At 43.9% G+C, this 11,281-nt stretch overlaps 1 protein-coding gene across 1 annotated transcript; it reads right to left on the bottom strand.

Annotated features, from left to right (window-relative positions):
* Positions 1-231: 231 nt before the first annotated feature.
* LOC142310427 (aquaporin-8-like) lies at positions 232-5,647 on the bottom strand. Its single transcript, XM_075347952.1, has 5 exons — positions 5,376-5,647; positions 3,636-3,762; positions 3,331-3,542; positions 3,077-3,211; positions 232-274 (listed from the first exon to the last, which is right to left on the bottom strand). The coding sequence occupies exons 1-5, from the start codon at positions 5,645-5,647 to the stop codon at positions 232-234; spliced, it is 789 nt and encodes a 262-aa protein (XP_075204067.1).
* Between the last annotated feature and the right edge of the window lie 5,634 nt (positions 5,648-11,281).

Below are 11,281 nucleotides of genomic sequence, written 5' to 3'. Positions count from 1 at the left end.
ATAAAGAAAACTCTTTAAATGAGGAGGTGTGTCCAAACTTGCGGTCTGTACTGTATGTGATTAGCAGAAGTGTGCGTCCATTATATTATAATACTGAGTTATAGGAGGTGACCAGTTGCTTTACAATAAACCCCTGTTGTCTCCACATTGGCGTCCGTCTGTGTTGAATGATTCTTTGCCCGAAAATCCGCTCTGGTAGACTGAGAAGATTGCTGCCAGGTTTTTTCTCTGTTATTTCAAGAGTAGTCGATGGGACTTTCCTGCAAGAAGAAGCCTATAAAAGAAGAATGGAGACAGCACTTGTTACATTTGGGTATTGTTTGCAGCAGCTCTCTATTTTATCCAATAGTCGAGGGGTCCTGTACGGACAAGGGTTGTCGCACCAGGGTCAATCATGACATAGAAGTAACCATTTGATTGGAGACAAAATTATTGATCCCACTTGTTATGATCAATCATAATAAAATACGTAAATGAGAGGGGGATTGTAGCGCCCAGTGAAGGGGGTACTCGGTCCCGGGCGGTAATGAATTGGAATGTCACTCTGGTGGCCGTTGCCCAGTTCCGTGCCCTGGGCCCCTTTTTGTAAGGGGGGTATATTTACAAGGGGATTAATAGAGTTAATGTCATGTGCCGCCACCTGCGGGTTGCGGTTAAGGATATAGAACCACTGCTACTAAATGTGAGTACTTCCAGAGCTGGTGGTGATTGCAGCAATGGTATTAGGCCCTTCGCAGGTAGGGCCGTGCCTTGGAGATGATGATGGATAATAACGGAGACCACACCGGGTTGTCTTTAACAGTCTCTACTCACTTAGACCCAGGAGTTGCTGGTTCAGGTCCCTTGGAGTATCAGTGCCAATGTAGTGACCCAGGTTGCTCTGTCCCTGGCACTCTCGGTTGGTTGGGTCCCCGTAGCGTGGAGCGTTTGGGGCCTGACTGTCCCTTTTGGGATACAGCCTCCATCTCCGTACGGCGGGCAGTGCGAACCCTGTGGGGAGGTAAGTGTCCGAACCCCGATTCTAGTTTACTGCTGATGCCACCGGATTATTTGGTTCGGTGAAGTCCGTGAAGGTGTCCTCACTGGGCAGGTATTTATCAAGCCATGTAGAACTAGCACCTGATCTAGGGCCCTGTGCCCCGTGCGTGCCCCGGTCCCAGCGGTATCTCCGGTACCCGACCTGGCGACCTCTCTCCTGTGCCAACGGTTCACTTCTGCATAAACCCAGCTTAGGCACGTCCGCACACCTCTCCTGTGTGCTACACGCTCCTTGACTCTCGACTGACTGCTGACCCCTCCCACCAGGCTGGCTAATCCCAGGGACTCGTTCCTTTCCCTGGCGACCATCCCCTTACATGGTTAACCCTCTATGCCCGGTGTGGAGTGGAGAACTTAGGATTTGAATTGTGCTTTGGTGGTATCGGCACTGGTACTCCAGGTCCCAGGGGGTAGGTCCTGCATCCCCAAGAGGATGCAGTTCCCTGTAGTGCCCTGATGGTCTCAGGGGCGCTACAGAGAGAGGGAAGCTGCAGATCTGCCCTTTATCTAATTGAGCGGGGATTCCTACTGAGGGAATATGGATAAAGGTCATCCTATTAGAGTCAGACATGGCACAAAGGTAACCATGTGATTGCTTAAAGAATAAAGTAATTCAATAGCTTGTTGTGATCGACATTAGCAAAAAAAACAACCGAAACATAAAGGAGAAAGGGAAGCTGCACATCTGCATTTTATATTAGAGGGGGGATCTCTGCTGAGGGCATATAGACAAGAAGTATCCTGTCAGGACCAGTTATTTCATAGCGAAGACTATGTAATTGCTTGGAAACCAAAGTAATGCACCAGTTTGTTGTGATTGACCTTAGTAAAATATATAAAGGAGAGGGAGAGAGGGAAGCTGCAGATCTGCATTTTATCTAATTGAGAGGAGGGTCCTACTGAGTGAATATGGCTAAAGGTTATCCTGTCAGGGCCAGACATGGCACAAAGGTAACCATGGGATTGTTTAAAGAAAAAACTAATGCACCAGCTTGTTGTGATCGACCTTAGTTAAAACCATAAAGGAGAGGGAGAGAGGGAATCTGCAGATCTGCACTTTATCTAACAGGGGGTATTCCTAGGGAGGTCATATAGAGATGGAGTGTCCTGTCAGGACCAGTTATGCCCTAAAGACCTTGGAGACCAAAAGTAATGCCCCATTTTGTTGTGATTTACCTTAGTAAAATACATAAGGGAGAGAGGGAAGCTGCACATCTGCACTTTATTTAACAATGAGAAGATCCTTACTGAGGGAATATGGACAACCAATGTCCTGTCAGGGCCAGCAATGACTTAGACTATGTGACTGCGTGGAGAGAAGAAAAATTCCTAGTTAGGGCATATAGATAAGGGGTGTCCTATAAGGGCCAGCCATGATGTTGTGATGACCATGTGATTGTTGGAGATGGAGAGAGGGAAGCTGCAGATCTACACTGTTATTTAATAGGAAATTCCTAGTTGGAGCATATAGATAAGGGGTGTCCCGTAAGGGCCAGCAATGACATTGTGATGACCATGGGATTGTTGGAGATGGAGAGAGGGAAGCTGCAGATCTCCATTTTATGAATTACAGTTGGGATTTCTATCGGGATCGGCCATCAATGCCATATAGATATTACATAGAGATAACTGCTGACAAATTAATCAATTAGCTAGCATGTTGTAATCGACATTACAAAGAAAAAAGGTGTAGAGAGAGAGGGAAACTGCAGATTTCTATTTTATCTAATCTTATCTAATAAAATGGAGGCCATGAATGGAAACATATGGACAATGAGTATACACTGTCCAAACATGCCATAGAGATAGCTTTGTGATTGCTTGGAAATTAATGTATCTGTTAGTTGAGGGAGAGAGGGAAGCTGCAGATGATACAGAAATAAGATAGATCCCTACGTATTATTCATCACATGATATTATTGTGTTTTATTCCCCTAACCCATATAACTTGATTAGGTTTTCTCCTAAAGAGACAGAAGCATCGCTGCAGTTACCTGGTCACCGTGTGATACAACAATGAGCGAATTAAGTTTCTCACCTGTATATAAGAGACACAATGACCGCCCCAGAAGCAGGACCCACCCAGTACACCCAGTGGTAGTCCCAGTAACCAGCTACGACTGCTGGGCCCAGTGCCCGTGATGGGTTCAGACAGGAACCTGATATGGAGCCTCTGTAACACATAAGGACAAGGTCACTGACACAACATTAAGCCCATATCCATTACGAATGATGTCTAATTCATCACAACTCATAATATGGAACATGAAAGGGATAAATCGGGATCCTCACCCCGCCAAAATTCCAGTTATCACAGTGAATGCAATGGAATAAGGTGCCAGTGGGGTCCGGCTACGCTCTCCCACCGCTCCCATCACTACAGTAAAAACCAAGAAAAAACTGAAGACTATCTCCACTCCCACTGCTTTGCCCAATGATGTTTCGCTGTTCAACATGCAGACCGCCCCTGTCCGATTCAGAAATGATGACTCATCTGCCAATCCCTGGAAGAAGCATGGAAACAATCAGCAAGAGAATTGATAACAGTAGTCAAAGTGGTAAAAACGAAAATATTTAAATAAGCAAAAAACATGTACCTTGGCCAACAAAGCTCCCAGCATACCTCCCGAAAGTTGGCACACCCAATAGGGCACCAGCAAAATGGGAGTCAGTCCTCCAGAAATGACTACACCTAGAGTGACGGCTGGATTAAAGTGTCCACCACTAGAAAAAAAATCTAAACATATCAAGTATCACCATAGCACCAATATATCAGACCCAACAAGACTTAATAATATGGCTGCCCTACTTTAACCGATGAGGACACCAGTGATGCTGTTTCATAGACTTTACATACCATGTTGGCATTTACGATAGACAGCTACATCCTTCCTTATGTTTTCTCGTCTCAAGATGGCAGTGAATGAGTGGCATAAGATAACCAACTTTGAAAAAATACTTCAGTTGGGCGTACTTTATGCTTTACGTAAAAAGACTGATAGCATTTCCAAACATGTGAGTGTGAACAGGTGCATACTGAGCATGAGATATATTAAAACAAATAAAGTGGTAGTTTCATTGTGAAATGCCAAGTTGTGTTAACAATGAATATAGGAATATGAAAATGCATTATTTCTAAGAAAATACATGTAAAAATTGAGATACTTGGCATATACAAAAGGCCAGTTTTATGTGAGCCCAACAGCCAATGTCAAAGAGCTTAAGAAGGTGCCCATGACTCCCATAAATTGGAAGGCTTTTAACCCAAAGAGTGGCATTAGAGTAGATAAGGATCCAACATAAGAGATACACCTTGACATTGGCTGTTGGGCTCACATAAAACTGCCCTTTTTTATATGCTATATATCTCAATTTTTATATGTATTTTCTTAGCAGCAATGCATATTCATACTCCTGTATTCATTGTTAACATATCTTAGCATTTCAGAGTGCAACTGTCCCTTTACTTGTTCTAATATATGTCATGTTCAGTACGCACTTGTTCACACTTGCATGTTAGGAAGTGCCATCAGTCTTTTTACTTAGATTATGGGCTCATGCCTTCTGATTGAGCACTCCTTATCATCCTTAGGCAATTTTAACTCTTTATTAACAAGTTCCTATCCCATAAATTGGAGTTTATTTTAACCCAAAGAGAGGCATTAGAGTAGATACGGACCCAAAATTAAGAGATACGCCTTGACGTTGGCTCCTGGGATCACGTAAAAGTGGCCTTTTTTTATATGCTACGTAGCTCAATTTTTACATGTATTTTCTTAACAATAATGCATGTTCATATTTCTATATCCATTGTTACAATATCTTAGCATTTCAGACTGCAGCTGTCTCTTTATTTGTTATAATATGTCATATCTCATGTTCAGTATGCACCTCTTAACACTCACATGTTAGGATGTGCCATCAGTCTTTTTACTTAGATTATGGGTCATGCCTTCTGATTGAACACACCTGCTGATTAGCCTTAGGCGATTTTAACTCTTTATTAGCAGGTTCCTATCTACCCATAAGTTGTAAGTTTTTAACCCAAAGAAAGACATTGGAGTAAATAGGGACCCAACAATAAGAGATAAGATACGCCTTGATGATGGCTGTTGGGCTCACATAAAACTATCATTTTTTTGTATATGCTAAGTATCTCAATCTTTGTGCTATATGTCTCCATAAGGGTGGACATATGTCTCCATAAAGGTGGACACGTCTGTACATACCTTCTCACTTTCATCTTAGAATTATGTCACTGGTAGATTTTAAAGGCATCATAGTTACTTTTTTTTGCAACTAACCTCTAGTTTACCATTTGGCACTGCCAAACTTACCTTATGTTCCCAAGAACAGAGATGATGACTCCTAATGCAAGACCGTGGGCCAGCGCAGGAAGCAGCAGTCCTGCCCCAGTAGGATTGACCAGCACTGAGAGACACCCAATGGAAATAAAAAGAACGCTTCCTAGAAGCTCCACAAGACACGGCTGGACAAACTTCTCGAAGACGTTGAGTTCATCCTTCTCTTTATCATTCTCTGTCAAAGCCTCTCTCGATGTCGAGCCCATGTTCTGGAGTTCTGTCTCAAGGGTATATGATTTAGCCATAAAAGTATTTTACATCAGCTGCTTAGAAACTAGAGGAAAAATAGACGATGAAGGTCATCAGAAAAGGTTCAGTCTTCCTCCTCTGCCCAACTTTTTTACAAGTCTAATGGCCGTGGGCAAATTTAGTGAACACACTAAGTGTGGATCCAAGAAACATATCTGTTGTAGAGATGATCTGTGGTTGGAAAGATGGTCATGACCAAGGAAAGATCTGTGTGAAGTCCAGATCAGGGCACAGATCACAGCAGAAAGTGGTCAATTTGTCATTTTCCTTTGTGTCACTGTTGTAAATCACAGACCAACCAGCAGACAGATCGTTCAGAGAAACTACAAATGTATCGCCCATGTAAAAAAGGACCACTTCTTTAGATATATCATACCTTACCAACAAGATTTGAAATTAGAATGAAAATCAATCTACAGAATTGGCCATGTCCCTAGCTATAAGAATGGGCTATGTAAACCATGTGTCTGTAGATAACTTATTCTTAACTGGCCAAACACCGTAGACTCACAGTGCCAGTGTAAACCATGGACAAACCTGTTCCTGCAATGGTTTTCTTCATTCTTATTAGAATTTCCACATTTTAGATTCAGACTGAAAGCCGCAAAACCAAAAGGAACACATACAGTATTTCACAAAAGTGATTACACCCCTCACATTTTTGTAAATATTTTATAATTTCTTTTCATGGGGCAGCATTGAAGATACAAGTGTGTCCTGCCTAGAGTCAAGCATGGTGGTGGGAGGTTCATAGTTTGGGTTTGCATGAGTGCAGCCAGTTGTGGGGAGCTAAAGTTCATTGAGGTAACCATGAATGCCGACATGTATTGTGACATACTGAAGCAGAGCATGATCCTCTCCCTTCAGAAACTGGGACACAGGGCAGTATTTCCCTGCAGGTCAGGGCATGATAACCACCCCAAACACACCTCCAAGATAACCAGTGCCTTGCTAAATAAACTTAGGGCAAAGGTGCTGCACTGGCCAAGCGTCTCCAGACCTAAACCCTATTGAGCATCTGTGGCACCTCCTCAAATGGAAGGTGGAAGAAAGCAAGGTCTCTAACATCCACCAGCACCTTGATTCCGTCATGGAGGATGGAAGAGGATCCAGCAGCTCCTGTGAAGCTCTTGTGAACTTCATGCCCAAGATGAGTTAAGGCAGTGCTTGAAAATAATGATTGCCACACAAAATATTGACACTTTGGTCACAATTTGGCCATTTTCACTTAGGGGGGTACTCACTTTTGTTGCAAGTTACTTATGGGATACCAAATTTACATTGTTATACAAGTTGTACACACTACTTTACATTGTATTAAAGCATCAGATCTTCAGTGTTGAACCATAAATGATGTAATAAAATATTTACAAAAATGTGATTGGTGTATTCACTCTTTATACATACTGTATGTAAAGAAACAAGTGCAAACCAGATGAGATGACATGTGGCTGTAGAATAGTGGCCATGCTGGGTTAGTGTGGCTTGAATCTGTAATAAATCAGTAAAATAAACAGTGTCACAAGCAAAATCTCCCCTCTCCACCACTATTACACCTTCATGCTCATGTGTTCTGTGTCCCAGCTCATATTTTGATTCTTCACACACCGTACAAATGTCAGTGATCTAATTTACAGTTCTTGTGTTGTTTGACCCACATAAATCTCCCTTTCTATTTTGTAATGCTTAGTTGTGGCTTCATTGCAGCAATTCGAACATAAAGGCCGCTTCTCGCAGTGTCCTCTGGACAGTTGAGTTTAAGATGTGACTGCTACTTGATGTCTGTGCATCATTTATAAAGACTGTTATCTGACGTGCCATCAATATGTGTTTTCTGGAAGGAGTAACTGTAATGCACTTATCCTCTGCAGCAGAGATCTTTCTTGGTCTTCCTTTTCTTGTGACGGTCCTTATGAGAGTCAGCTTTATTATAGTGATTGATAGTTTTGCAAAAACTGCAATTCCACATTTGTTTGGGGTTTTTTATTTACTATATTCACTATATGGAAAAACTGATCTCACAGTATGATTGTCCAGGTCAGTATGAATATGTAGTTATCAAAGATATCAAACAATTGTAGTTTTTTTTTTATTAAAGTGATAAAAAGAAAGCTTCTAAAAAAAACATAAAATAAAATAAAATTGCTTTTGGCATCATTTTCTTGTTTTTTTGTGTCCTGAGCTGATGTTTTTACTGATACCATTTCTAGGTATCACCAGAGCGGTGATGGGAGCAGGGAATGGCATGCTCCACGCTGTCACGTATTAAATTTTGTTCTCCTAGACTGACAACAGGATTTTACTGATTAACATCTGGGGGTGGATCTCTCCATCGCTCTGTTAAGCCCGCTTTACACGCTGCAATGTATCTTTCAATGTGTCGGCGGGGTCACGTCGTAAGTGACGCACATCCGGCATCGTAAGGTACATTGCAGTGTGTGACAGCTACGTGCGATTGCGATTGAATGGTAAAACGTTCATCGCATACACATCGTACCTTTCTCTAGAATTGCACGTCAGATTGTTCATCGTACCCGGGGTAGCACACATCGCAGTGTGTGACACCCCGGAACGATGAACAGATCTTACCTGCGTCCTGCGGCTCCCGGTCGGTAATGCAGAAGGAAAGAGGTGGGCGGGATGTTTACGTCCCGCTCATCTCCGCCCCTCCGCTTCTATTGGCCGGCTGCCGCGTGACGTCGATGTGACGCCGAACGTCCCTCCCACTCCAGGAAGTGGACGTTCGCCGCCCACATCGAGGTCGTATGGACGGGTAAGTACGTGTGACGGGGGTTAATCATTTGTGCGGCACATTTAACAAAATTGAACGTGCCGCACATACGATGGGAGCGGTTATGATCGCATACGATATCGTATGCAGAATCGTAACATGTAAAGCAGGCTTTAGAGGCACAAGTTGGCTGGTCAGATCAGCCAATGTGTAGGGAAAGATGCGGTCTTGGCATGCAAGCCAGCATCAAAGTCAGGGACAAGACCTAGGATGTACCAGTACGTCCAAGGTTGTGAAGAGATTAAAGAAATGGTGGACTCTTTTTTCTCTTTATTTAGTTCAGTGGTTCTTGCCATATTCTGACTTAAAACAGTTGCGTTATAGGATTCAACACTGTATTTGTAGACTTTAGGCATCAAATTTGTATTGGGCCCATCAAGCAAAGGTCACCTTGCCATGGTTGATGGGCACACATGAATTGGCTAATTTGTCGAAGTACCTTAATCTTTCTAATTATATTCTATATAGCATTAATGCATTTTAAATTTCATATCTTCTATATTATGTTAGCATATAGCTTAGTGCTTACAGAGTGCTGCTGTATTCTTTTGTTTGTGTTTCATGTAGTTATAGCAGCTGACACCTGCTCACACTTGCTGTGTTCTACTGCAGATTTTTTTGTTTTTATACTATATACCAACATGGCCTCCGCAAAACATGTGATGGTTGCAAACACTTTCTAAAGACCAATAATTCCACAAATGAGCTTTTGATGAGGCAATCCGTTCATTAGAAGTCATTCCTGGTCATGACGAATCTATTGAGAGAATGCCAAGGGGGAATAAAGCTCTTATAAGTATAAGTGTGAGGAATCAAAAGTGTACCATATTCTGGTTAGTTTCTCACGTGTTCCTTTGTATGTGGTTTTGCTGCTCTCAGTCTGAATCTACAATGTCTAGAATCAAATAAGAACAAGGAAAACTATTGCATGAACAGGCATTTACAAAGTTTTGGCCGATACTGTATGTGTATTAGATGCTTAGTCAACAGGGAGGGTCGTTAAGAAAAATGATCAGACATGTTGAATTGTAGCATGCCCTATCCTTTGTTCTTAAGGAAGATTAGCTACTGCCAGAGATATTGGAAGTGTATAAACATGAATATGCATATAGCAATGCCGTGTCCACCAACCCAGTAGTAGATCTGAGAGACTAAAGTTTGATCACTTCGATTACACAGGTCTACAAAAATATTTTTTGTAATAATCGCAGGTGAATTTGTAGTTTCCTGAATCATCTTTTTGTCCTGATTTCAGAAATGTATATAGTTTTTCTGTAACATGTATAGTTTCCATGGAGCAGCATCATTATTATAAGTATAGGAAATATACTGGCGACATTAAGAAATCAGTAATCTACAGATCAGGAAAAAATGCTTCACTCTACAAAACAGTTTTCATTGAACCAAAATAGTTTCACATGCAAAATAGAAACCAAAATATGAGCAGAAATTAAAAATGTTTGATACGATACGATTTTTCAAGGTTGTCCTGTATAACAGCCAACATGAATCTGCCATCATTGAGTCATTCCAAAAACCCTGGTAGCGGTTTTCCATTACTTTAATGTCCTGGTGAAACTGCTCGCCTTGTTCATCGCTTATGTAGCACCCAGGGGGCAGGGGGTCCAGGTCGGGTCTCGTACCTATTTTACTCGTCACCAGGCCGGTGCGGAGGTTTGGGATGTCGCGGTGGCCTGCCCGACTTCGTGCCCCGAGGTGTACACCAATAAGGAGGGAAGATGATGGGGGTAGTAGTAGGATGAATGTCGTGACGACACCTGTGGTATGCGGCAAGGGATTAGCCGCCGCTGCTGTTGCTGTCCTCCGGGGCGGATGGTAGAAGCGGCCAGAGATGGCATCGCTCCCCACATGTGGAGCGGGCCCCAGGGAGGATGATGAGGGGAGTAGTGATGGCCCTTAGCACCAAGGTGCGGGGCGCCAGCAATAAGAGTCCGAGTCGGTTGCTGCGGTTCCAGGTGTCTTTACTCACTTTTTGGTGCCGATCGCCCAGGTAGTACCGGTCACCCGCTGTGATGGTCCGTTGTGGTGCTCGGTGAGTCCCTTCTTCCTAGCACCATGTGTGTTGGATCTTCGTGGCTTAAAGCTACTTGGGAACCCCAGTTCGTCTCGTGTAGTACTCTTGTCCCTATGCAGGGGAGTAACTATCACGGTTGCAGCGACCGGGCCCGGGAGGTTAGGGGCCCGCAGCCGCCCGGCAGATCAGCAGCCAGCTCCTTTCTGTGAGAGAGGAGCTACGCTGTTCTGCCACAGACCACACAGCGCGGTGGCCGCTATATGACCCGATCGCCGCCGCTGACACTGGGCCCTCCTGCCTGGTGTCAGCAATGGTGTCACCGCGCTCCCATCACCGTGCTCTCGTCACCGCACACTGCTTTGATATTGCATAGAGCGGCCGGCGCCACTCTATGCATCATCAGTCTTCCCCAGTGCCTGCGCAGTGACGTCACTCCTGTGCGACTGCTGTGTGTGGTGAGAGCACAGAGCGCAGGAGGACGCCGGCCGGAGCCACGGTGAACGAGGACAGAATTGAGAACAAGTAGAGGTAAGGACAGAGCTGCGGTGGAAAGAGAAGAGAGGTGAGTACTTTTTTTAAAAAATTTTTTTTATAAATCAGTGAGTACACGGGGAGGCTGGCTGCAGGACACATGGCGTTCTTGGGGGGGCCTGGCTGCGTGACACATGGAGGCCCTGGGGGGCTGGCAGCATGACACATGGAAGCACTGGGGGGCCTGGCTGCATGACACATGGAGGCCCTGGGGGGGCCGGCTGCATGACACATGGAGGCCCAGGGGAGGCTGGCTGCATGACACATGGAGGC

This window comes from Anomaloglossus baeobatrachus, chromosome 5 (genome assembly GCF_048569485.1).
Source record: "Anomaloglossus baeobatrachus isolate aAnoBae1 chromosome 5, aAnoBae1.hap1, whole genome shotgun sequence".
NCBI classification, from domain to species: Eukaryota; Metazoa; Chordata; class Amphibia; order Anura; family Aromobatidae; genus Anomaloglossus; species Anomaloglossus baeobatrachus.
Note: the sequence above shows the minus strand (reverse complement) of the source record. Positions and strands in the feature narration are given on the sequence as shown.